We start from the raw sequence: 26775 nt of genomic DNA on the forward strand, positions 1-26775 counted from the left end.
CACTGAGCTCCTCTCCTCTCTCCTTATGGAGGCTTAGGATACACTGAGCTCCTCTCTCCTCTCTCCTTATGGACGCTTAGGATACACTGAGCTCCTCTCTCCTCTCTCCTTATGGACGCTTAGGATACACTGAGCTCCTCTCTCCTCTCTCCTTATGGATGCTTAGGATACACTGAGCTCCTCTCTCCTCTCTCCTTATGGACGCTTAGGATACACTGAGCTCCTCTCTCCTCTCTCCTTATGGACGCTTAGGATACACTGAGCTCCTCTCCTCTCTCCTTATGGATGCTTAGGATACACTGAGCTCCTCTCTCCTCTCCTCTCTCCTTATGGATGCTTAGGATACACTGAGCTCCTCTCTCCTCTCTCCTTATGGATGCTTAGGATACACTGAGCTCCTCTCTCCTCTCTCCTTATGGACGCTTAGGATACACTGAGCTCCTCTCCTCTCTCCTTATGGACGCTTAGGATACACTGAGCTCCTCTCTCCTCTCCTCTCTCCTTATGGACGCTTAGGATACACTGAGCTCCTCTCTCCTCTCTCCTTATGGACGTTTAGGATACACTGAGCTCCTCTCTCCTCTCTCCTTATGGATGCTTAGGATACACTGAGCTCCTCTCTCCTCTCTCCTTATGGACGCTTAGGATACACTGAGCTCCTCTCCTCTCTCCTTATGGACGCTTAGGATACACTGAGCTCCTCTCTCCTCTCTCCTTATGGATGCTTAGGATACACTGAGCTCCTCTCTCCTCTCTCCTTATGGACTTAGGATACACTGAGCTCCTCTCTCCTCTCTCCTTATGGATGCTTAGGCTCCTCTCTCTCTCCTTATGGACGCTTAGGATACACTGAGCTCCTCTCACCTCTCTCCTTATGGACGCTTAGGATACACTGAGCTCCTCTCTCCTCTCTCCTTATGGACGCTTAGGATACACTGAGCTCCTCTCTCTCTCCTCTCTCCTTATGGACGCTTAGGATACACTGAGCTCCTCTCCTCTCTCCTTATGGACGTTTAGGATACACTGAGCTCCTCTCTCCTCTCTCCTTATGGACGCTTAGGATACACTGAGCTCCTCTCTCCTCTCTCCTTATGGACGTTTAGGAGACACTGAGCTCCTCTCTCCTCTCTCCTTATGGACGCTTAGGATACACTGAGCTCCTCTCTCCTCTCTCCTTATGGACGTTTAGGATACACTGAGCTCCTCTCTCCTCTCTCCTTATGGACGCTTAGGATACACTGAGCTCCTCTCTCCTCTCTCCTTATGGATTAGGATACACTGAGCTCCTCTCTCCTCTCTCCTTATGGACGCTTAGGATACACTGAGCTCCTCTCTCCTCTCTCCTTATGGACGCTTAGGATACACTGAGCTCCTCTCTCTCCTTATGGACGCTTAGGATACACTGAGCTCCTCTCTCCTCTCTCCTTATGGACGTTTAGGATACACTGAGCTCCTCTCTCCTCTCTCCTTATGGACGTTTAGGATACACTGAGCACCTCCTCTCTCCTCTCTCCTTATGGATGCTTAGGATACACTGAGCTCCTCTCTCCTCTCTCCTTATGGATGCTTAGGATACACTGAGCTCCTCTCTCCTCTCTCCTTATGGACGCTTAGGATACACTGAGCTCCTCTCTCCTCTCTCCTTATGGACGCTTAGGATACACTGAGCTCCTCTCTCCTCTCTCTCCTTATGGACGCTTAGGATACACTGAGCTCCTCTCTCCTCTCTCCTTATGGATGCTTAGGATACACTGAGCTCCTCTCTCCTCTCTCCTTATGGATGCTTAGGATACACTGAGCTCCTCTCTCTCCTCTCTCCTTATGGACGCTTAGGATACACTGAGCTCCTCTCTCCTCTCCTTATGGACGCTTAGGATACACTGAGCTCCTCTCTCCTCTCTCCTTATGGACGTTTAGGATACACTGAGCTCCTCTCTCCTCTCTCCTTATGGATGCTTAGGATACACTGAGCTCCTCTCTCCTCTCCTCTCCTTATGGACGTTTAGGATACACTGAGCTCCTCTCTCCTCTCCTCTCTCCTTATGGATGCTTAGGATACACTGAGCTCCTCTCTCCTCTCTCCTTATGGACGCTTAGGATACACTGAGCTCCTCTCTCCTCTCTCCTTATGGACTATTAGGATACACTGAGCTCCTCTCTCCTCTCTCTCGTTATGGATGCTTAGGATACACTGAGCTCCTCTCTCCTCTCTCTCCTTATGGATGCTTAGGATACACTGAGCTCCTCTCTCCTCTCCTCTCTCCTTATGGACGCTTAGGATACACTGAGCTCCTCTCTCCTCTCTCCTTATGGACGCTAAGATACACTGAGCTCCTCTCCTCTCTCCTTATGGATGCTTAGGATACACTGAGTCCTCTCTCCTCTCTCCTTATGGATGCTTAGGATACACTGAGCTCCTCTCTCCTCTCTCCTTATGGATGCTTAGGATACACTGAGCTCCTCTCTCCTCTCTCTCCCTAAGGACGCTTAGGATACACTGAGTCTCTCCTCTCTCCTTATGGACGCTTAGGATACACTGAGCTCCTCTCTCCTCTCTCCTTATGGACGTTTAGGATACACTGAGCTCCTCTCTCCTCTCTCCTTATGGACGCTTAGGATACACTGAGCTCCTCTCTCCTCTCTCCTTATGGACGTTTAGGATACACTGAGCTCCTCTCTCCTCTCTCCTTATGGATGCTTAGGATACACTGAGCTCCTCTCTCCTCTCTCCTTATGGACGTTTAGGATACACTGAGCTCCTCTCTTCTCTCTCCTTATGGATGCTTAGGATACACTGAGCTCCTCTCCTCTCTCCTTATGGACGCTTAGGATACACTGAGCTCCTCTCCTCTCTCCTTATGGACGTTTAGGATACACTGAGCTCCTCTCTCCTCTCCTCTCCTTAAGGACGCTTAGGATACACTGAGCTCCTCTCTCCTCTCTCCTTATGGACGCTTAGGATACACTGAGATCTTCTCTCCTCTCCTCTCTCCTTATGGACGTTCAGGATACACTGAGCTCCTCTCTCCTCTCTCCTTATGGACGCTTAGGATACACTGAGCTCCTCTCTCTCCTTATGGACGCTTAGGATACACTGAGCACCTCTCTCTCCTCTCTCCTTATGGACGTTCAGGATACACTGAGCCCTCTCCTCTCCTCTCTCCTTATGGATGCTTAGGATACACTGAGCTCCTCTCTCCTCTCTCCTTATGGACGCTTAGGATACACTGAGCTCCTCTCCTCTCTCCTTATGGACGTTTAGGATACACTGAGCTCCTCTCTCCTCTCTCCTTATGGATGCTTAGGATACACTGAGCTCCTCTCTCCTCTCTCCTTATGGACGTTTAGGATACACTGAGCTCCTCTCTCCTCTCTCCTTATGGACATTTAGGATACACTGAGCTCCTCTCTCCTCTCTCCTTATGGACGTTTAGGATACACTGAGCTCCTCTCCTCTCTCCTTATGGACATTTAGGATACACTGAGCTCCTCTCTCCTCTCCTCTCCTTATGGACGCTTAGGATACACTGAGCTCCTCTCTCCTCTCTCCTTATGGACGCTTAGGATACACTGAGCTCCTCTCTCCTCTCTCCTTATGGACGCTTAGGATACACTGAGCTCCTCTCTCTCCTCTCTCCTTATGGACGCTTAGGATACACTGAGCTCCTCTCTCCTCTCTCCTTATGGACGCTTAGGATACACTGAGATCCTCTCTCCTCTCCTCTCTCCTTATGGACGTTCAGGATACACTGAGCTCCTCTCTCCTCTCCTCTCTCCTTATGGACGCTTAGGATACACTGAGCTCCTCTCTCCTTATGGACGCTTAGGATACACTGAGCACCTCTCTCCTCTCCTCTCTCCTTATGGACGTTCAGGATACACTGAGCTCCTCTCTCCTCTCCTCTCTCCTTATGGATGCTTAGGATACACTGAGCTCCTCTCTCCTCTCTCCTTATGGACGCTTAGGATACACTGAGCTCCTCTCTCCTCTCCTCTCTCCTTATGGATGGACTGATGAAGACCCTGTTAGACCTCCCACTAACTCTGGACCACGTACCCGCTGCTTGTTCATGTTGCGGAAGTGGATCATCTCCGGTGTGTCGTACAGGAAGCAGCCGAGTCCTCTGAGCCATGTCAGATCCTCTTTGTACTTCAGCTAGGAGACAAAACATAGGAAACCATTTGAGGAAACGTTCGGCGTAGCCACGGGTCGAGGGTTCGATTGCCGGTGCGTCGTCACCTCGCTGGTGATCTCGTTGACGTGGTAGCAGTGCATGAGCTGGGGCGTGATGGGCAGGGAGATCAGCTGGCCCCGGCTTTTGTAGTACTTCTCTCTGTAGCACAGCTAGAACGAGAGAGGAGAGGCTTCAAGGAAAGGAAACAAGGAGATGAGGATGAAGTCGGGTGGAGGAGGTTCCTACGTCGCTCAGGTGCTTCTGGTTCATCTTCACTTGTCGGATGTCCGGCGTGTCATAGGTCGTGTGGATCTTATCCTTCTGCTTGTGGTAGGCCTCCCGATACAGACGCTGTGGAGGTCAAGGAGGGAGTTTTACTAGATTACACCTGAACGCACCATGATTTACCTTCAGTACTCATGTTCACTGAGCAGAGCCTGAAGGCATCATCTCTTACATTGTTGTTGATCTTGTTGGCCTTCCTTGAGGTGACGAAGTCGACGCCCTCTGGGTGAAGCGTGTAGGCCTTTGCTTTCATCATCTCGTAGGCTTCCTTGTACTTCACCTGCACACAGAGAGCACACAGTAAACACGCCTCCATTGGGCACCAGCCGTTGTTCCACTGGTTGTTCCACTGGTTGCTCCACTGGTTGCTCCACTGGTTGCTCCAATGGTTGCTCCACTGGTTGCTCCACTGGACTCACGTAGCTGCTGACGACGCTGTTCAGCTTAGCCTGCTTGATGAGAGGGGTGTCGTTGGGGAGGGTGTAGCCGGTGGGCATGAGGTTCTTGTTGGCCTCCTTGTACCAGTTCTGTGAGAAGACAAGAGGACAAGATGAGAAGGTTAGAGGGTCAAGAGGTGTGGACACAGCACATGAAGGTTGAGACCGGTTCAGTGATGGGCATGGGACAGTGTCTTGTGTTGGATGCTCCAAAAATACATATTTATTTATATATATATGGATATATATATATATATATCCATATATATCTTTTTATATATATATAAAGATATATATATATTATATTTTAATAAATATATATATAAATATGTATAAAGAAATATATACACATATATAGATATATTTTTTTAAATATATATATATAAAGATATATATATATATATATTATATATAAAGAAATATATACATATATGTATAAAGAAATATATATATATATTTATTTATATATATTATATATATTATATATATATGTATATGTAAAAATGCTAATCTTCCTTCCAGGAGCAACATGACGTCATCATGAGGGCTTCTCTCTCACGTCGCTCTGGATGTAGTTGGCCTGCCGGGCCCTCTCAGTGTCCATCGTCACAGCCGGAGCGCTGCTGCTTCCCTTGATGTTGACGTTGTAGTCGTAGCGGTAGTGCAGCTGGAGGACAAAACAACGGTTGTGTTTGTTATTATTGATGTGGTTTCAGTACGTTGTGGACGTCGGTAGGCTGCACTCACGTCGCTCAGGTTCTGAGAGTTCTGCTTGGCCGTCTCGTACACCGGCGTGTCCGTCACCACGGAGTACTCCTTGAAGGACTCCACTGCTTTGGCTCTGTACTTGTTCTGGAACAGAGACACTCTCACGGTCACGGTGGGTAGACGTTCACAGACGTGAAGAACAGAGAACATGTGGAGTTGCTGACCTCGCTCTGGAGATCTCCGGCGTTCTTCACCCGGATGATCTCCGGCGTGTCCCAGGCGTAGCAGCCGATGCCCTTCAGCCAGTTCAGGTCGTCCTTGTAGAAGATCTGTGGAGGAACACACACGTTTCATACTGGTATGCAGAGACAGGAAGGACACTGGAACATTAAGAACAAAAAGGAAGAAGGAGAAGGATGAGGAGAAGAACAAGAAGAAGAACAAGAACAAGAAGATGAAGAAGAAGAACAAGTAGAAGAAGATGGACAAGAAGAAAAAGAAGAAGGAGAAGAAGAAGGAGAACAAGAAGAAGAAGAACAGGGAGAAGAACAAGAACAAGAGGAAGATGAAGAAGAAGAACAAGTAGAAGAAGATGGACAAGAAGAAAAAGAAGAAGGAGAACAAGAACAAGGAGAAGAAGAAGAGGAACAAGAAGAGGAAGAAGATGGATAGAGAACAAGAACAAGAAGAGGAAGAAGATGGATAGAGAACAAGAACAAGAAGAGGAAGAAGTGGAAGAAGAAGGAGGAGGAGGTACTCACGTCGCTGAGCTGCTCGTTGACCTTGCGGGCCTGTGTGTACACCTGCATGTCGGGGAGGCAGGTCCACTGGTGCAGGTGCTTGCGGTAGTTGATCTCGCTGACGCTGGACTGGGTTTTGCGGGCAGACAGGATCTCCAGCATGTCGGGCGGGATGTGGTTCTTGGCCTTGGTCTTCTCGTAGTCCTCCCTGTAGAGACGCTAGACAGAAGGACAACCCCGGCTTTATTCTCCTCCCTGGCACAAAGGTTCGGACATGTGGGCGGAGCCACGGCTCGGCAACTCCACTCACGTCCAGGATCAGCTTCCCAGCTCGCACGCAGCGAGCGGTGGAGGGGTCGTCCTCAAGGGACTTGGGCAGACTGTAGAGGGACTTGAACTTCTCGTAGTCCTCCTTGTACTTCACCTGAAAATAAAACACAAGGAGTCACACCGTGTGAAGTAAACACCCAACCACAGGACGGACATGGAAGGAACAGGAAGTGGGAGGAACAGGGAGTGGAGGGAACAGGGAGTGGAAGAAACAGGAAGTGGAACTCACGCCGCTGAGGATGACTTTCTGCTGCTTGGCGTGCTGCATGGCGTGCGAGTCGTGGGGGATCCGGTAGCTCTTGGCTTTGATCTTGTCCCAGGCGGAGCTGTACTCTTTCTGCCGAGGAAGAGCCCAAAGAAACCAACATCAGGTCAGCGCTGACGGAGCTGTGCAGCGGGAGGAGGAAGCAGGCGATGTAGCGTATCTTACGTTGCTGAAGAAGTGCTTGAAGTCATGGCATCTGGCGTAGTCGTAGGTGTCCAGCACCGTGGTGTACAGGTGCTTCTCCTTGTGGTACGCCTCCCTGTAGTTGAGCTGTGGACGAGAAGCGGTGAATTCACCGCTCGAGACTCAGAGGTTGTGCTGGGGGTTCATAACTCACGTCACTGGCCCAGGTGTTGCCCAGGACAGCGGTCACGTAGGCCGGGGTGTCGGTCACGATGGAGTAGTTGTTGAACTCTTTCTTGGCCTCGTGTCGGTATTTAAGCTGGAAGGGAGAGTGAGACACGGTGAGTACGGAGTGGAGTGAATCACGCGAGCAGGAGAACGTTACTCACCTCACTCTGCTGCTCGTAGGCCTTCTTGGCCCGGACGATCTCCGGCGTGTCCCAGACGAAGCAGCCCATTCCCTTCATCCAGTTCAGGTCTTCCTTGTAGAACACCTGTTCAGTGACGGAGAGAACTGCTCGTCAAAACTCGATTTGTAAAGATCCCAACGTTATTACAAGGAGCTTTCATTTAGTTTGGCGGTCTCTGTGGACTGAAGTGGTACTGACCACCAGACAGCTGTTCAGAAGAACTCTATAGAAACAGAACATCTCTCTGATGGTCTCGCTTACTGATGGAGGTCTATAGAGGACCAGGACCAAACTGAGACTGGTTCAGGACCGTTAGAAGTTCCTCACTGTAATTCTACGAACCCCATATTTATAATACATATACATATATATATATGTATATAGCAGATGAACCCTGAAGAAGAACCTACATCACTGAGAATCTCGTTGGTCTTGCGGGCCCGGATGAGCTCTATCTGTTCAGGGTGGCATGTCCACTGGTGCAGGTATGTGCGGTAGAGGACGTCGCTCAGCATGTCCTGGCAGCGCTTAGCAACCTTGTTGGCGATGACGTCGGGTGGGAGGTGGTTCTTGGTTTTGTTGTGGTGGTAGTCCTTTGTGTAGATCCTCTGTGAAGACATTCAGACCAAGTTATTGAGATTGTTCCTACCAACACCTCCCGTAAAAAAATATTATAAGGTCAAATTCTCTCTACTGGCGACTCTTCTGGTTGTATCGAAGTATATTATACGAGATGAAAACAAAGAGTACTCTGGGTGTCTTACCAGTCCCTTGTTCTTTTCCTGCTGTCCACAGCGCATCACCTCGGGGAAGTCCACCAGCGTCTGGGCCATGTAGTGACCCTTGGCCTTCTCATGTGAGTCATGGTACTTGGCCTAGAAGGATCCAGAACAATACGAGTCTCAGCTGTTTGGTTCCCTGTTGCTTTTGTGTTTCTAAAAAGAAGAACCTTACATCACTGATGATCTCCCGGCCCTTCTTGCCGCTGACCAGTGGGATGTACTGATGGTTCAGCTGGTAGCCGGTCGCCTTCGACTCATCCCACTGCTGTTTGTAGAGTTTCTGAAATCACACAGGCAAGTGTAAAATATATATATATATATAGATATAGATATATCACATCATCAACATGATAGTACTCATGAATACTTACCTCACTGATGTTCTTGGACACCTCCCTGCTGTGAGCCAGTTGAGGAGTGTCTTCTGAACCGATGTAGTGACCCTTTTCTGCGTTGAAGGTCTCGTGGTACTTCAGCTGGAAGCAAACAACAGAGTCTTCATTCCCAAGCTTAAATCAAGATGTTTAAAATCGATGCAATGGTTCCTCCTTACATCACTGAGGTTTGCAGCGTTGATCCTCGCCAAGATGAGCTCAGGACGGTCCACCACGTGGGTGAACTTGGAGAGGCAGTCCTGGGCGCTCTTCTTGTAGTGCCTCTGGAGAGTGAAACAAACGGAGGTGAGACACAACTGGCTGGAACAAGGTGCTGACAGAGCGAACGCGATGCGGTCCACCCACCTCGTTGATGATCTCCTGGGCCCTCCGGACCTTGACGTGGTCGACGGATTCAGCCGCCACCCAACCGCAGCCACGAAGCCATTCCATGTCGGCCTTGTACACGTTCTGAAGTCGGGAAGCAAGACGTTGAGCTACATCGTGGGATTGAGTGACTCACATGGGTTTATAAGACACCAACGATACAGCTGCCGGCTCGGCAAATACAATACAAGAAAGGTTCCTTTGAAACCTTGAACAGATGAGCGGTCTCGAGTGTGAGATCCCTGGATCGACTCTTCAGACCCCTGAAATTCTCCATTGCTAATTTTCAGGGGTCTCTAAAATCGTAAGAACATTATTTGTAAGACATTCACAAATACGAATAGAGATTCTAGCTAGACAAGAAACAGTGTGAGTGACATCTAGACATCTTGTGGACTTTATTGAACATCCGTTGGTGCTTTTCCTGAGAAGCTGGATTTAAAAGTGTGGTTTTACTAAAGAGTGCATCCCAACCAACGCGTTACTGGAGCTAAATGCTAATGTTCTAACTGTGTCTTTGTCTTTTTATGACACAATACATTTCTTTATGGACCACTTTCTCTCTATTGAGGAGAAGCCTTTAGATCCTCATCTCCTGAAGATCACAAAGTAGTCTTTTCTTTCCTGTCTGATTGCGATGGAGTCCCGAGAGGAGAACTCACGTCGCTTTGGAGGTCATAGGCTTTGCGGGCCTGGATGACGTCGGTCTGGTCCGGCATACAGGTCCAGTTGTGCAGGCGGGTCCTGTAGAGGTTGTCGTTGACCTGGATCTGGCACTTCTTGGCCAGTTCGAACTGCAGCATGTCCACCGGCAGCTTGAACTTGGTCTTGGAGTCGTTGAAGTCCTTCTTGTAGAGGACGTCGCTGGCGATCCGGGCCGAGTTCAGAGCCAGCATGATGAGCGGGTCGTCCCGGACGCTGAGGGCTCCGATGTGGTGGCCCACCTGCTTGCGGTAACTCTCCAGGTACTTGTGCTATGGGACGGACAGAAACCACAAACTCAGAACAACTCTGGGGAGCGTTTCTTATTGGGTAAAACCGAACGTTGTCCCGGACACTCACTTGACTCTGCACTTTACTGGTTTGGATGCACTGCTTGATGGGAACGGCATCTCCAGGCATGAAGTAGCCGGTGGCCTTGGCCGAGTCCCAGGCTTTGGTGTACAGTTTCTGCAAGAGACAGACGGAGTCGTGAGGGTTCAGAATGGTGCGATGCCCATGGGGCACACGGTGCTGTGGACTTGTCGAGGAGTCGGTCTTACCGGGTGAAGGTTCTTCGCCACCTCTCTGGATGTGGCCAGAATGGGGGTGTCCAACACCGTGAACTTGGTCTTGTCGTTGTGCCAGGCCTCGCGGTATTTAGCCTGAGCAGAGAGAGCAGTCACACCGTGAGGCCTTTACCGCAACCCTCCTCACTCCAGATGATCAGATGACACCTCTGAACTGACGGATCTCCATTTGATTACTTACGTTCAGATAAGGATGTGTATCATGTTTTATGAACTGTAATTGTTGTGTATGTACAGAGCAATGTCCATGAAATCTGTCACTTAGTCAGGATACTTAATGATTGAAAAGGAACCTTCAGGACCTGGTTCTTCATGCACTAGTCAATCTTCATTTGACTGGTAAACTGTACAGTTAATCTGACTTTACGCAATAACTCCAGGACACTTGAATAAATCAGGCAATGTAGATGAATTTTGGAAATTTAAATATAATTGTCTGTATTATCTTTTATTATTTAACAATCACACAAAATCAACAAGCCTTTTCTTTGTGGGTCGCTTGGCTAATGTTTTATTAGCTCTTAAGTTATTTTAAAAAATTAAAATAATGTAATGAATAACAAATGAATGAAATGCTGCAATATATTTCAACAGTATATATTTATATATATTATTTACACTTAACCCCATGCTGCTGTAACTCCTGTACATGTCCCCGCTGGCTAATCGAGGATTATTTTGGGTCCCGTGGCTTCGAAGAACAAATCAAACCATCTGCGCTGAGAGCTCCTCACCTCGTTCAGGACGTTGGCCGCATTCTTGTAACAAATCATGTCGACTCTGTCAGTGGGAACTGTGAACTTCTGATTATCCAACTTGACGCGGTAGCCTCTCTGGAAAACAGCAAGAGAACCATAATTCATCTCATTGACTAAAAGACATAAAAGAAGTGGATGTTTTCTTTTGTATTCATTTCTTATGGAACATTGTGGTGCGACTTACCTCGGCCAGGACCTTCTGCGCGTGCTTCACCTTCATCACCTCCACGGACTCGTGTGGCACCCACCCACATCCACGCAGCCACTCCAGGTCAGCTTTGTACACGGCCTGAGGAAACAGACACCGTGTGTTCGTAAAGGAGGTCATCAGGACACACATCGTCTGTCCACACGCGCGACCATGAACCCACGTCGCTCTGCAGGTCGTAGGCCTTCCTGGCCTGGACCACGTCGGTGGAGTCGGGCAGGCAGGTCCACTGGTGCAGGCGAGTCCTGTAGTTGAAGTCGTTGACCTGGATCTGGCACTTCTTGGCCAGCTCGAGGTTCAACATGTCCGGCGGCAGGTTGAACTTGGTCTTGGACTTGTTGAAGTCCTTCTTGTAGAGGGCGTCACTGGCGATCCGGGCCGAGTTCATAGCCAGCATGATGAGCGGGTCGTCCTGGACGCAGCGGGCGCCGATGTGGTGGCCCACCTGTTTACGGTACCCTGCGTGGTACTTGTACTACAAAGAGAAAGACTGGATGACAAAACCAAAAGCAAAGAAATCGTCTCATCTATCTGTAGTTGGACGTTTCCTCTTACGTCACTGATGATATCTCTGGAGGCTTTAGCCTTCAGCACGGCGATAGCGTCCTCCTTGATGTGGTAGCCTTTGGCCTTCTGGGTGTCCCATGCCTTTGTGTACAGCTTCTGCACAGCAGGAACATATGATTGAACACATCAGAGGTACTCAGTGTGATCATCCTGACGTGTCTATACCATAGAGGTATTAATGTTCTAGAGTTCAAGGTGTCTGGCGTACGTTGCTGATGCTGATGGCGTTGGCCTTGGACAGCACTAAGGTGGGCATGTCCGGCGGCAGGTGGAAGGAGAGCTTGTCTTTGTTCCAGACCTCCCTGTACTTCCACTGTCACAAAGGCACAAAGAAACAAGAGCGTGAGCTTCTCATCCGTGAAGATACAACACATACCGCTCCGTCTCCACACGCCGCCGCTCACGTCGCTGATGTTGTTGGCGTTCTGCTTGGACAACACGATCGCCGGGAGGTCGACCACGCTGGTGAACTTCAAGGAGCTCGGGGGCTGGCGGTACAGCCTCTCGTTGATGATGGCCTGAGCGTTTCTGGCTTTGACGACGTCCACGGAGTCTTGGGGCGACCAGCCGTAGCCTCTCAGCCACTCCATGTCGGCTCGGTACACGGCCTGGAGAACAGGAAGCAGGTCAAACCACAACGGTTGTGTTCTGTTGTGTCCCGGAGACACACGCGAGAAACATCCAGAGATTCTGACCAGAAAGACTTTCATCAGGTATATATAGTGAAGGTGAGCCAGAAAGACACTGAAAACCATCCTCTGAGCTTCTAGTCGTCTCCTATCAAACTAAAATATACCTCACATCCTACACTTATAGATACAGCCCATCACTAACAGCTGTCTGGTTTGAATCTCATTCTTAGTGTGTGCGGATGGTTTTTAAACTTGTGTTTATGCTGTTGAACTGTAGAGCACATGTTGTCCATGAAAGTAGAATAAAGTGAATTCATTCATTCATTTGTGGTGACTTCCATTCGATTCGGTGGAGCAGTAGTCCAACAAGCGACGGGCCTGACCCCCAGCCGACACGGGGAGGGACACAGCGTAGGATCAGACTCCCCTCCAGCTCTTCAGGTACTCACGTCGCTCTGCAGGTCATAGGCCTTCCTGGCCTGGACCACGTCGGTGGAGTCCGGCAGGCAGGTCCACTGGTGCAGGTGAGTCCTGTAGTTGAAGTCGTTGACCTGCTGCTGGCACTTCTTGGCCAGCTCGATGGTCAGCATGTCCGGCGGCAGGTTGAACTTGGTCTTGTTCATGTTGAAGTCCTTCTTGTAGATGTTGTCGCTGGAGATCTTGGCTGCGTTGGCGGCCAGCATCATCAGAGGGTCGTCCCGCACGCTGAGCGCGCCGATGTGGTGGCCGCATTGCTTGCGGTAGCCGGCCTTGTATTTGTACTGAACGTTTTGGAATGGAAGAAGTTTGGATTAGTTTTATTGACAAATAAAGAATATGAATAAATGCCGCAGAAGGACGAGAGGTTCACTCACGTCACTGATGATGTTTCTGGAGGCCCTGGCTGCCAACACAGAAATGGCATCTTTGGGAAGGTAGTAGCCTTTATTGATGGCGTCCACGTAGCCTTCACGGTATTGTTTCTGGAGAAAGGAATGACACAGTTAGGGTGTCTGATATGTGTATGTATATATATATGTATTAGGGCTGTCAATCGATTACAATTTTTTTACTAATTAATCGCACATTTTGAAATTCATTAATCGCGATTAAAAGGTTTTTTTCTTTTCTTTTTAAAGACCAAACTTCACACAGAGCTGTGTTTCAAAGAGGCTCCTACCTATAAAGTGCCAGCGAGGTATTTAATATTGTGGATGATAAATTGTTTCTTCAGTGAAACATCCAGATTAGTTAAAAAAAAGAAGTATATTGAGACCCATTGGTCCTGTCATCTTTACCACTGAACAGCAGAACCAGTGGCCTTGGTAACTGACTGACATTCACATATGTCCTGTTCACCCTCTGGAGGCGGGGGGCATGTTCTCCATTCTACAAAAAAATGTAAATTCACCTTTTAAAGGCGTTTTCATATGACACATACCCACGTGTTCTACATCAAACATTCCAGAACAATCTCATCTCTATTCAATGAGGCTCATTGTCCTCGTGCCGTGTTCTCTGCTCTCTGACTGACAGGCTGCTAATGAGCCTCACCTGTGAGGTGGGAGGTCCTTTGTGATTTACTGAGTGTTCATTGGTTATTTCTTTCGCTAAATGTTGACAGACAAACGGATTGACCAATCACGGTGAAGGTTTCGTGTGTCGCGTTCTTTCCGCGCCGCGTCCCCCGACACGTCGCCCCTCCGTTCCTCTGTGTATCAGAGGGGGAGACGGGAGGAAGGAGGAGCAGGAGGAAACCCGACTGATTCACACGAGTTTAACTGATTTCTGATCCTTATTTTCACGGAGAAATAATTGTTTTAAAAAATGGAAACAGTGTTAAACCGTACTGCCGCGGTTTGACACTCAGAGTCGTGAAAAAACTTCAACGAACACCGGAAGTAAACAAAGTTGCGTTAAAATATTTTAGTGCGTTAACGCGGCCAAATTAATCACATAGGTTAACGCTGACAGCCCTAATATATATATATATATATATATATATGAAGCTAACAATCACTGATATGATCATTTGTGATGTCCAGCGTTACCAGACTGGTGTTGATTTTGTTCTGCTTGGCCAGGATGATCTCTGGCGTGTCCGGCATGATGTGGAGGTTGGTCTTGTCCTTCTCCCAGGCGGACGTGTATGCTTTCTGCAAACAGCACATGAACACGGTTTAGTGAGAATGGACTTATAGAGATACATATACATATATACATATTTATATATATGTACAGTATATATATGGAAATATCAGGAAGCAAACAGAGCTTTGCCTCAAACAAGTTTTTCCTCAAAATGAATTCTAAATATTACCCTTTTACGTTGTAGTTGTTGTCATTTAAAGTCGTAACACCTTATTCAAATGATAAGGGAAAATAAAAAAATATTTAAATATTTGCATTTGATAAAGCTAAACATCTCCTTCAATCATATGGAACTATTACATTTTTAATTGGACTTTAATTGGAATTGAAATAAATAAAGTACAATGAAATAACATTGAAACCTACCTTGTCCATGATGTGGGCATTGGCCTGAGCCAGGGCATACGGCATGTCACTTGTCTTGGCTGTGAATTTGAAGTTTCTGGGATGCTGACGGTACTTTATTTCACTCAGGATCTCGGACGCTTTCTTGGCTTTTTCCACATCGACTGACCCGATCGGGACCCAACCCGTTCCCCTGAGCCACTGCATGTCGGCCTTGTAAACAGCCTACAGATCGCAGGGGAAAGAAAAGACATTGAGTTCTCCTTTTGAAAATAAATAAAATCCTACCCAGAGGTTGCATCACTCACGTCGCTCTGCAGGTCATAGGCCTTCCTGGCCTGGACCACATCGGTGGAGTCCGGCAGGCAGGTCCAGTTGTGCAGGTGAGTCCTGTAGTTGAAGTCGTTGACCTGCTGCTGGCACTTCTTGGCCAGCTCGAGGTTCAACATGTCCACAGGCAGGTTGAACTTGGTCTTGGACTTGTTGAAGTCCTTCTTGTAGAGGGCGTCACTGGCGATCTTGGCCGAGTTCATAGCCAGCACGATCAGAGGGTCGTCGTGGACGCTGAGGGCTCCAATGTGGTGGCCCACCTGCTTGCGGTACCCTGCGTGGTACTTGTACTGTGTGTAGAGAAAGGGTCATGTTTCAGGAATGTGGCACAAAGACGTCAGAGAGAATTCATTTACACGTCACGTACGTCGCTGATGATTTCTCGTCCACGTTTGGCAGCAACAATAGAGACAGCGTCGGACTTCAAGTCGTAGCCTTTCCTGAACATCTCCTCGACACCTTGCCTGTATAGTTTCTGGAAGAGAAAGAGAACAAAGTTTAAAGATGAAAGTTACATATACCACTGATATCTTCCGACATGGATGTAGGAAACTTAACAAACGTACCTTGCTCATGTTGTAAGCGTTAGCTTTGGAGAGCACAAGCTCAGGTAAGTCAGGGATCACGTGGTTCTTCACCTTGTCAGCCTCCCAAGCAGCAATATAGTTTCTCTGTGGTGAGAAACACGAAAAGAAAACAAATTGTAAACACCAGGAAAAGATGGAACACAAATTGTAAACAAGGGATGTGCTATTCTTTACCTTGTTGATGATTTCAGCATTGGTTTTGGCCAAGACCATGGAAAGGGAAGTCATGTCGGTTGTAAATTTCTGTGTGTCTGGTTTCAGCTTGTAGAGATGGTCGCTGAGAATCTTTGCAGCATTCTTGGCCTTCAACACACCAAGTGAACCAATGGGGATCCATCCGACGCCCACAATCTCATCCAAGTCAGCTTTGTATACGGCCTGTTGGGAAAGCATTTAAGCAAATGAGCACAGTGGTTGAAGGCATGTGGAGAGATGTTGAATGTGTCAAAGGAAGGCTCACATCGCTCTGCAGGTCGTAGGCCTTCCTGGCCTGGACCACGTCACTGGAGTCCGGCAGACAGGTCCACTGGTGCAGGCGGGTGATGTAGTTGGCGTGGTTGACTTGGATCTGGCACTTCTTGGCCAGTTCAATACTCAGCATGTCCACTGGCAGGTTGAACTTGGTCTTGGACTTGTTGAAGTCCTTCTTGTAGAGGACGTCACTGGCGATCTTTCCAGAGTTCATAGCCAGCACGATCAGCGGGTCGTCCCGGACACTGAGGGCTCCGATGTGGTGGCCCACCTGCTTACGGTACCCTGTCTTGTACTTGTACTGATGGATCAGAACATGTTTAAGTTACACATAGAACAACCCTCCTATTATGTCGAGTACAATACCAGTGTGTCAACCATAGGGCTGGACCAAATGCATTTTTTTATTCAAAGTTTCTATTGCAGTCTTCAAATTTTGCTTTGAATGGAATATATTGTAGTTCTAGTAGTGCTAGTCCACCCCAATTATAAAGGTGTTTGTACCTGGTGCCAGAACACCTGAGGCCAGAGATCAATGATCGACTTTGTGATGATATCATCTGATCTGTATGTCTTGGACACTAAGAGAGGAGCAAACGTGGAGTGCGGGTGAATTGGGAACATCTGGTGGAGGACCCGGTCTGGGAGGTCTTCAACTCCCACCTCCGGATGAACCTCTCACACTTCCCGAGGGAGGTTGGGGACATGGAGTCAGAGTGGACCATGTTCAAAGACTCTATGGTGGACGTGGTCGATAGGTTCCTGTCATGGCGGCAACCAGAGGGAAGCCTTCCGGGCCTGGTTGGTCCAGAGGTCTCCTGAAGCAGCTGCGGTGGTCGCGGATGCTAAAACTCGGCATGGGAGGAGTTCGGGGGGCCGTGGAGAAGGACTTTCGGTTGGCCTCAAGGAGGTTCTGGCAAACCGTCCGACGGCTCAGGAAGGGAAAGCAGGGCTGACCCCAGGATGTTCTCAGCAGAGGGGGGGGGGGCAGAGGCCACTAAGGTTGTCAAAAAGCTCCTTGGTGGCACCGGGGGGACGAGATCCACCCTGAGATACTGAAGGCGTTGGACATTGTTGGGTAGTCTTGGCTAACACACCTCTTCAATGTGGCATGGGGGTCAGGAACATGAGGGTTTGGAACATGGGGTTCAGGAACAGTGCCCATGAACTGGCATACCGGGGTGGTGGTTCCCGTTTTCAAAAAGGGAGACCGGAGAGTGAGCTTGAAGTATGGTGGTATCACACTACTCAGCCTCCCAGGGAAAGCTTATTCCAGGTTGCTGGAAAGGAGGCTCGCACAATTAGTCAAACCTCAGATTCAAGACCAGTTGTGCAGATTCTGTCCCGGTTGTGGAACTGTGGACCAGCTCTTTACCCCCCAAGACCACTGGAGGGGTCCTGGGAGTTTGCCCAACCAGTCTACGTGTGCTTTGTGGACTTGGAGAAGGCTTTCGACCGGGTCCCTCTGAGTTTTTGTGGGGGGTGCTGCAGGAGAATGGGGTTCCAGACTCGTTGCAACAGGCTCTGTACTCTGCAGTAAGAGCTGTGTTCACATTCTCAGCATTAAGTCAGACATGTTCCCGGTAGGTGTTGGCCTCCACCAGGGCTGCCCTTCATCACCGGTCCTGTTTGTGAATTTCAGGTTAGGGGGTAACAGAATCGCCTCTCTGCTTTTTGCAGATGATGTGGTCCTGTTAGCATCCTCAGACCATGACCTCCGGCATTCACTGGAGCGTTTTTCAGCCGAGTGTGAAATGGCGGGATTAGAGTCAGCACCTCCAAATCTGAGGCCATGGTGGTTTGAACCAGTGGACTGATCCTCCAGGTGGGACAGATTGCCCCAAGGGAAGGAGTTTAAGTATCTCGGGGTCTTGGTCACCAGTGAGGATAAGATGGAGAGAGATCGACAGGCGGATCGGTGCGGCTGTAGCAGTAAAACAGGCGTTGCACCGGACCGTCTGGGGAAGAGGAGCTGAGCCGAAAGGAGAAGCTCTCAATGTACTGGTCGGTCTAGGTTCCAATCCTCACCGATGGTCACGAACTCTGGATCAGGACCAAAAGAACGAGGTCGCGGATATAAGCGGCCAAAATGAGTTTCTTCTGTAGGGCTCAGCCTTAGAGATAGGGTAAGGAGATGAGTTTCATCTCTAGGACTCAGCCTTAGAAATAGAGTAAGGAGATGAGGTTCCTCTGTAGGAGCCTTAGAGATAGGGTAAGGAGATGAGTTTCCTCTGTAGGACTCAGCCTTAGAGATAGAGTCAGGAGATGAGTTTCATCTCTAGGACTCAGCCTTAGAGATAGAGTAAGGAGATGAGTTTCCTCTGTAGGACTCAGCCTTAGAGATAGAGTAAGGAGATGAGTTTCATCTCTAGGACTCAGCCTTAGAGATAGAGTAAGGAGATGCGGTTCCTATAGGAGCCTTAGACATAGAGGAAGGAGATGAGGTTCCTCTAGGAGCCTTAGAGATAGAGGAAGGAGATGAGGTTCCTCTGTAGGAGCCTTAGAGATAGAGTAAGGAGATGAGGTTCCTCTAGGAGCCTTAGAGATAGAGGAAGGAGATGAGGTTCCTCTAGGAGCCTTAGAGATAGAGGAAGGAGATGAGGTTCCTCTAGGAGCCTTAGAGATAGAGGAAGGAGATGAGGTTCCTCTGTAGGAGCCTTAGAGATAGAGGAAGGGGATGAGGTTCCTCTAGGAGCCTTAGAGATAGAGTAAGGAGATGAGGTTCCTCTGTAGGAGCCTTAGAGATAGAGTAAGGAGATGAGGTTCCACTAGGAGCCTTAGAGATAGAGTAAGGAGATGAGGTTCCTCTGTAGGAGCCTTAGAGATAGAGGAAGGGGATGAGGTTCCTCTAGGAGCCTTAGAGATAGAGTTAGGAGATGAGGTTCCTCTGTAGGAGCCTTAGAGATAGAGTAAGGAGATGAGGTTCCTCTAGGAGCCTTAGAGATAGAGGAAGGAGATGAGGTTCCTCTAAGAGCCTTAGAGATAGAGGAAGGAGATGAGTTTCCTCTGTCGGGCTCAGACTTAGAGATAGGGTAAGGAGATGAGTTTGCTCTATAGGACTCAGCCTTAGAGATAGGGTAAGGAGCTCGGACACAACTTGGAGTTGGGTTGCTACTCCTATATGTTGAAAGTAGTCAGCTGAGGTGGTTCGGGCGTCTAATTCGGATTCCTCCTGGACGCCTCTTATTAGAGGTTTTCCAGGCACGTCCAACTGGGAGGAGACCCGGGGAAGACCCAGGAACGCCTCTGGACCCCCAGAATGAGCTGGAAAGTGTTGCTTGTGAGAGGTAAGTCTGGGTCAGCCTGCTGGGTCTGCTGTTTTATAGCTTATATGTAATGTATGGATAATCTTTTTCAATACATTTTGGGGGACGAGAAGATAATAATAATAACGTGTCAATGTTTAGGCTTCAAAGCATTCAGCACAGCCCTAGTCAATCATATATAAGTCACTTACATCACTGATGATGTCCCTGGAGGCCTTCGCAGCCTTGACAGACACTGCATCACTTGGTAGGAAATAGCCTTTGTTGATGGTGGCCTCATAACCTTGTCTGTACAGTTTCTGAAATGTAGAACATACTTTTCATGAATACTTTTGTTCACTCTTAACAAATGGAGGTCTAATCATGGCCCTTTAGTCTTGAGAGCTTCAGGCGTCCACAAACCCAACCTTGCTCATGTTGATAGCGTTTTGATGAGAGAGGACGATCTCAGGGGTGTCGGGGTTGATGTGAAGCTTGGTCTTGTCCTTCTCCCACGCCTCGGTGTAAAGACGCTGGAACAAACAACACATGTTTAGACTTAAGAGATCACCAGATAGAGATTTCCATTGCAAAGCAAGGTAGTCACTATGCAACTCAAACCTTGTTCATGGTCAAGGCGTTATTCTTTGCCAGTACGATGTTCATGGCTTCTGTGGTGCTGGTGAAGGGAAGAGTGGAGGGGGGCTGGCGGTATTTCCTTTCACTCAAGGCGTCTCCAGCCTTCTTCGCTTTCTCCACCTCAATTGAGCCAATGGGGACCCAGCCCGTGCCCTGGAGCCACTTGAGGTCAGCTTTGTAGACAGCCTAAAAGGTGCAGTAACGCAATATTAATTTTCTGACATACTTTGTAGCATTAACATAGAAGAATAAGATAAACTAATTAGCAAGGATTGATACTCACATCACTCTGTATGTCATAAGCCCGTCTGGCCTGGACGACATCAGTGGAGTCTGGTAGACAAGTCCAGTTGTGGAGGCGAGTGATGTAGTTGGCGTGGTTGACCTGGATCTGGTTCTTCTTGGCCAATGCAAAGGCCAGCATGTCCACGGGCAGGTTGAACTTGGTCTTGGACTTGTTGAAGTCCTTCTTGTAGAGGATGTCGCTGGCGATCTTGGCTGAGTTGAGAGCCAGCACCAGCAGAGGGTCGTCCTGGACGCAGCGAGCGCCGATGTGGTGGCCCACCTGCTTACGGTACCCTGAGTGGTACTTGTACTGGAGTAGAAAAAGGAAGTGCATTCCTAGATAAGTAGTTGCAGTCCTACCAGTTGCTTTTATTTGAAATAACTCAAAGGAAACACTTACATCACTGGCGATGTTCGTGGAAGCCCTCGCTGCTTTGACAGAAATGGCATCGCCGCGCATATCGTAGCCCTTCTTCTTGGAGTCTTCATTTGCCTGTTTATACTTTTTCTGTAAACAAACACAATCATCCAAAGACGTTCAGTAAATCATTTATAATTGGAAGTAATGCACAGATACAAGTTGAAGCACCACCATAGTAATACAATTCTCCACCTACCAAGCTGTAGTTGACATTGTTGGCTTTGGCCAGAAGAACATCCATAGCGTCGGGCATGATGTGGATCTGTGACTTCTGAGTTTCCCAGGCTTCAACGTATGATTTCTGCCGTCAGATAGAAAAACAACATGAGAACTTATTTACATTTATATAATCAAGCAATTTCTCTATCGTATGAATAAGTAGTCAATAGAATTGTTTGACATGGAACAAACTAGTTATCTGAAGATGTTTTCATACCTTGTTCATAACCTGAGCATTGGCCTTTGCCAACATCATGGGCATGTCTTCAGTGGTGATTTTGAACTTGTATTTGCTCGGGGGTTGACGATACTTTCTCTCATTCAGGACGTCGCCAGCTTTCTTTGCCTTCTCAACATCCAGAGAACCTATTGGCACCCATCCGATACCCTGCATCATCTTCAGATCCTCCTTGTAAACAGCCTGGACCAAACAGGAAGGGTTTATTGTGGGGAAAGATGCTGCACAACCTAAAATATGTAAAGGCATAAACATGATAACTTCCTCCAATATAAACTCAAGGATTGATACTCACATCACTCTGTATGTCATAAGCCCGTCTGGCCTGGACGACATCAGTGGAGTCTGGTAGACAAGTCCAGTTGTGGAGGCGAGTGATGTAGTTGGCGTGGTTGACCTGGATCTGGTTCTTCTTGGCCAATGCAAAGGCCAGCATGTCCACGGGCAGGTTGAACTTGGTCTTGGACTTGTTGAAGTCCTTCTTGTAGAGGACGTCGCTGGCGATCTTGGCTGAGTTGAGAGCCAGCACCAGCAGAGGGTCGTCCTGGACGCAGCGAGCGCCGATGTGGTGGCCCACCTGCTTACGGTACCCTGAGTGGTACTTGTACTGGAGTAGAAAAAGGAAGTGCATTCCTAGATTAGTAGTTGCAGTCCTAACAGTTGCTTGTATTTGAAATAACTCAAAGGAAACACTTACATCACTGGCGATGTTCGTGGAAGCCCTCGCTGCTTTGACAGAAATGGCATCGCCGCGCATATCGTAGCCCTTCTTCTTGGAGTCTTCATTTGCCTGTTTATACTTTTTCTGTACACAAACACAATCATCCAAAGACGTTCAGTAAATCATTTACAATTGGAAGTAATGCACAGATACAAGTTGAAGCACCACCATAGTAATACAATTCTCCACCTACCAAGCTGTAGTTGACATTGTTGGCTTTGGCCAGAAGAACATCCATAGCGTCGGGCATGATGTGGATCTGTGACTTCTGAGTTTCCCAGGCTTCAACGTATGATTTCTGCCGTCAGATAAAACCAACGGTATGAGAGCTTATTCACATTATGTCCTCTACAAGCATTTTTATGAGAAGAGAAGAGAAACAGAGTCAATCAGAGTCTCTTCAAGGATTCCTGTTTTCATACCTTGTTCATAACCTGAGCATTGGCCTTAGCCAACACCATGGGCATGTCTTCAGTGGTGATTTTGAACTTGTATTTGCTCGGGGGTTGACGATACTTTCTCTCATTCAGGACGTCGCCAGCTTTCTTTGCCTTCTCAACATCCAGAGAACCTATTGGCACCCATCCGATACCCTGCATCATCTTCAGATCCTCCTTGTAAACAGCCTGGACCAAACAGGAAGGGTTTATTGTGGGGAAAGATGCTGCACAACCTAAAATATGTAAAGGCATAAACATGATAACTTCCTCCAATATAACCTCAAGGATTGATACTCACATCACTCTGTATGTCATAAGCCCGTCTGGCCTGGACGACATCAGTGGAGTCTGGTAGACAAGTCCAGTTGTGGAGGCGAGTGATGTAGTTGGCGTGGTTGACCTGGATCTGGTTCTTCTTGGCCAATGCAAAGGCCAGCATGTCCACGGGCAGGTTGAACTTGGTCTTGGACTTGTTGAAGTCCTTCTTGTAGAGGATGTCGCTGGCGATCTTGGCTGAGTTGAGAGCCAGCACCAGCAGAGGATCGTCCTGGACGCAGCGAGCGCCGATGTGGTGGCCCACCTGCTTACGGTACCCTGAGTGGTACTTGTACTGGAGTAGAAAAAGGAAGTGCATTCCTAGATAAGTAGTTGCAGTCCTACCAGTTGCTTTTATTTGAAATAACTCAAAGGAAACACTTACATCACTGGCGATGTTCGTGGAAGCCCTCGCTGCTTTGACAGAAATGGCATCGCCGCGCATATCGTAGCCCTTCTTCTTGGAGTCTTCATTTGCCTGTTTATACTTTTTCTGTAAACAAACACAATCATCCAAAGACGTTCAGTAAATCATTTACAATTGGAAGTAATGCACAGATACAAGTTGAAGCACCACCATAGTAATACAATTCTCCACCTACCAAGCTGTAGTTGACATTGTTGGCTTTGGCCAGAAGAACATCCATAGCGTCGGGCATGATGTGGATCTGTGACTTCTGAGTTTCCCAGGCTTCAACGTATGATTTCTGCCGTCAGATAGAAAAACAACATGAGAACTTATTTACATTTATATAATCAAGCAATTTCTCTATCGTATGAATAAGTAGTCAATAGAATTGTTTGACATGGAACAAACCAGTTATCTGAAGATGTTTTCATACCTTGTTCATAACCTGAGCATTGGCCTTAGCCAACATCATGGGCATGTCTTCAGTGGTGATTTTGAACTTGTATTTGCTCGGGGGTTGACGATACTTTCTCTCATTCAGGACGTCGCCAGCTTTCTTTGCCTTCTCAACATCCAGAGAACCTATTGGCACCCATCCGATACCCTGCATCATCTTCAGATCCTCCTTGTAAACAGCCTGGACCAAACAGAAAGAGTTTATTGTGCGGCTTTTTCATGTCGGGGAGTAGTTCCACAACTGAAAGATATTCCAAAACCTAAAAAATGTAAATGCAGAGACATGATAACTTTCTCCAATATAACCTCAAGGATTGATACTCACATCACTCTGTATGTCATAAGCCCGTCTGGCCTGGACGACATCAGTGGAGTCTGGTAGACAAGTCCAGTTGTGGAGGCGAGTGATGTAGTTGGTGTGGTTGACCTGGATCTGGTTCTTCTTGGCCAATGCAAAGGCCAGCATGTCCACGGGCAGGTTGAACTTGGTCTTGGACTTGTTGAAGTCCTTCTTGTAGAGGATGTCGCTGGCGATCTTGGCTGAGTTGAGAGCCAGCACCAGCAGAGGGTCGTCCTGGACGCAGCGAGCGCCGATGTGGTGGCCCACCTGCTTACGGTACCCTGAGTGGTACTTGTACTAAAAAAAGGTAAGTGTGAGAGTTTTTGTAACCAAAACTCTGTTTAGGGGAGAAGCATAAAATAAATGATACTCGACCTGTCACAGGTCGAGTATTTTAAAATAAACACAGAGACACTTACATCACTCGCAATAGCAGTGGAGGCTTTTGCAGCCAGGACCGCGATGGCATCGCCACCAACATGATGGCCCTTCTTCTTGGACAGCTCATTGTCTAATTTGTATAGTTTCTGAAGAGAGAGAAAAACAAAACATGAAGCATCACAGGATGGTTATACTACCTTGTTAAATGGTTAATAAATACACGTATAAACATTATTGTATAGTTAATATATTGGTGAATGTTAAAAAATAAGTTGTTAGTACTTTATTAGATGTTGAATAAATAGCACCTATTCACATTATTGTGATCGTTAGGTAGTATATTGTTAAATTGTTTTTGTATTCTTTATAAAGCATCTATAAACATAATGTAGCTTACCACCACCGGGATGACTGTGTGTGTATGACTACTGGACTCTGGACTGTAAAGCGACTTCGAGTGTCTAGAGAAGCGCTATATAAAATAAATGATTATTATTATTATTATAATTTATATGTAATGTATTGTTGAATGGTTAATAAATACTTTGTTAAGCATCGATAAACATTTTGATAGATAGTTAATGTATTGTTAAATGGTTGATAAATACTTTGTGAAGCATCAATAAACATTATTTATATAGCTAGTTAACGTATTGTAGAATTGTTAATTAAAACTTTTTGTTAAGCATATATATACACTATTTAGAAATATAGTTAATATCTTCTTAATGTTTATTAAATACTTTAAGTATCTATATACATTATTTAGATAGTTATTACATTGTTATATAGTTATTACATAATTTGTAAAGCATCAACAAACATTATTTATATAGATAGTTAAAACATTGTTATATGGTGTCATGGTAGCTAGCTAGCCATCTGGACACAAGCTGGGGTCTGATCAGCCCCGGCTGGGTCACCTGGAGGAGGGCGTATGATGTTGAAAGACCCGAAACGTCCAATGATCCCAGGAACATCATGAGATGTGTCCAGATTAGGCATCAGTAGATGTATGTACACAGTGAATTCCCTGAGTGATCAGTGACAGCCAGGAAAGACTGGATGACAACCATGAAGAGTGTGGTGACTACTGGAGAGTCAGTGACAGCCCGGAGAGATGGCAACCGGGGCAGAACTGGTCAGCAACCCAATCTGCATCCTCTGAGAGGAGGAACCCAACCAAGCTACGATGAACTTAATGGAAAAATACCCCCAGGGGTGCCCGAGAGGGGGGGAGGATGAGCACCCCAGTCGGACGGACACAACGGTAACAGACCCAGGCAACGGACAAACGACTATGAGCAAGCAGTGTACATGCGGTAAAATCTGCAAGAACATCCATGGCTTAAAGATCCACCGAGCGAGGATGAAGTGCCCGTTGGGAGCAGATGCAACACAACTCCGGAACATCTTACTCAAATAATCAAAGAGCTGTAAGGATTCACAACATCAGGCAGGAGATGAAAGCGCTGAAATCCCAGTAGAAGGCGGCAGGACAAGAGGAACGCATTGGCCTGGCCCAGCTAATGTGCATCCTTCGGAAAAACATCAGAGTTCTCCGCCGAGCTGAGTGGCATCGGAGGCGGCGGCGCGAGAGGACACGTAAAACGTGCTGCTTTCATCGCTAACCCCTTCAAGTTCACTCAGGATTTGCTGGGGCAGAAGCGCAGTGGCAAACTGGCCTCCTCGCAGGAAGACATAGACCAACATCTGAAGCAGACGTACAGCGACCCCGCAAGAGAGCAGGAGTTGGGAGAGTGTAACAACCTCATAGAACCCCCTGAACCAGAAGTGCAGTTTGATATGTCGGAGCTGCAGCTAAAGGACGTCAGGGAGGTTGTCCGCAAAGCAAGGGCAAGCTCTGCACCAGGACCGAGTGGCACTTCATACAAAGTGTATATGAACTGTCCCAAACTCCTGCTGCGTCTGTGGAAAATCCTGCGAGTCTTCTGGAGAAGAGGGAGGATCCTTGAACAATGGAGAGTGGCTGAAGGGGTCTGGATCCCGAAGGAGGAAAACTCCACTCAGCTAGACCAGTTCCGCATCATCTCCCTGCTGTGCGTTGAGGCAAAGGTTTTCTTCAGTGCTGTTTCCAAACGGCTGTGTACCTACCTGGCAAAGAACACCTACATTGATACATCTGTCCAGAAAGGCGGCATTCCAGGAATGTCAGGATGTCTGGAGCATACTGGTGTGGTGACACAGCTCATTCGGGAGGCCAGAGAGAACAAGGGCAACCTGTCAGTGTTGTGGCTTGACCTGGCAAATGCATTCGGTTCCATTCCACACAAGCTGGTTCAGCTCACCTTGAGAAAACATCATGTACCCAG

The 26775-nt window shown here is 47.7% G+C and overlaps 1 protein-coding gene across 1 annotated transcript in view; it reads right to left on the minus strand.

Annotated features, from left to right (window-relative positions):
• Positions 1–25422, minus strand: part of neb (nebulin) — a 100569-nt gene extending 75147 nt beyond the window's left edge. Inside the window, exons 1-56 of the mRNA XM_056436522.1 lie at positions 25366–25422; positions 24481–24588; positions 24047–24358; positions 23699–23902; positions 23459–23563; positions 23242–23349; positions 22840–23151; positions 22524–22727; positions 22295–22399; positions 22078–22185; positions 21676–21987; positions 21360–21563; positions 21120–21224; positions 20903–21010; positions 20501–20812; positions 20200–20403; positions 20007–20111; positions 19791–19898; positions 16323–16634; positions 16037–16240; positions 15842–15946; positions 15643–15750; positions 15254–15565; positions 14967–15170; positions 14501–14605; positions 13325–13432; positions 12920–13231; positions 12243–12446; positions 12047–12151; positions 11827–11934; positions 11435–11746; positions 11248–11352; positions 11040–11138; positions 10279–10380; positions 10079–10186; positions 9679–9990; positions 8996–9100; positions 8809–8913; positions 8627–8731; positions 8428–8535; positions 8238–8348; positions 7884–8081; positions 7453–7557; positions 7278–7382; positions 7106–7210; positions 6905–7012; positions 6656–6769; positions 6367–6564; positions 5830–5934; positions 5645–5749; positions 5457–5564; positions 4880–4987; positions 4633–4740; positions 4422–4526; positions 4241–4345; positions 4058–4156 (exon numbers count right to left, since the gene is read on the minus strand). Coding sequence (XP_056292497.1) covers positions 4058–4156; positions 4241–4345; positions 4422–4526; positions 4633–4740; positions 4880–4987; positions 5457–5564; positions 5645–5749; positions 5830–5934; positions 6367–6564; positions 6656–6769; positions 6905–7012; positions 7106–7210; positions 7278–7382; positions 7453–7557; positions 7884–8081; positions 8238–8348; positions 8428–8535; positions 8627–8731; positions 8809–8913; positions 8996–9100; positions 9679–9990; positions 10079–10186; positions 10279–10380; positions 11040–11138; positions 11248–11352; positions 11435–11746; positions 11827–11934; positions 12047–12151; positions 12243–12446; positions 12920–13231; positions 13325–13432; positions 14501–14605; positions 14967–15170; positions 15254–15565; positions 15643–15750; positions 15842–15946; positions 16037–16240; positions 16323–16634; positions 19791–19898; positions 20007–20111; positions 20200–20403; positions 20501–20812; positions 20903–21010; positions 21120–21224; positions 21360–21563; positions 21676–21987; positions 22078–22185; positions 22295–22399; positions 22524–22727; positions 22840–23151; positions 23242–23349; positions 23459–23563; positions 23699–23902; positions 24047–24358; positions 24481–24588; positions 25366–25422 — 8616 coding nt within the window. The remainder of the gene's footprint in view (positions 1–4057; positions 4157–4240; positions 4346–4421; positions 4527–4632; positions 4741–4879; positions 4988–5456; positions 5565–5644; positions 5750–5829; positions 5935–6366; positions 6565–6655; positions 6770–6904; positions 7013–7105; positions 7211–7277; positions 7383–7452; positions 7558–7883; positions 8082–8237; positions 8349–8427; positions 8536–8626; positions 8732–8808; positions 8914–8995; positions 9101–9678; positions 9991–10078; positions 10187–10278; positions 10381–11039; positions 11139–11247; positions 11353–11434; positions 11747–11826; positions 11935–12046; positions 12152–12242; positions 12447–12919; positions 13232–13324; positions 13433–14500; positions 14606–14966; positions 15171–15253; positions 15566–15642; positions 15751–15841; positions 15947–16036; positions 16241–16322; positions 16635–19790; positions 19899–20006; positions 20112–20199; positions 20404–20500; positions 20813–20902; positions 21011–21119; positions 21225–21359; positions 21564–21675; positions 21988–22077; positions 22186–22294; positions 22400–22523; positions 22728–22839; positions 23152–23241; positions 23350–23458; positions 23564–23698; positions 23903–24046; positions 24359–24480; positions 24589–25365) is intronic.
• Between the last annotated feature and the right edge of the window lie 1353 nt (positions 25423–26775).

Source organism: Pseudoliparis swirei, chromosome 2 (genome assembly GCF_029220125.1).
Source record: "Pseudoliparis swirei isolate HS2019 ecotype Mariana Trench chromosome 2, NWPU_hadal_v1, whole genome shotgun sequence".
Lineage (NCBI taxonomy): Eukaryota > Metazoa > Chordata > Actinopteri > Perciformes > Liparidae > Pseudoliparis > Pseudoliparis swirei.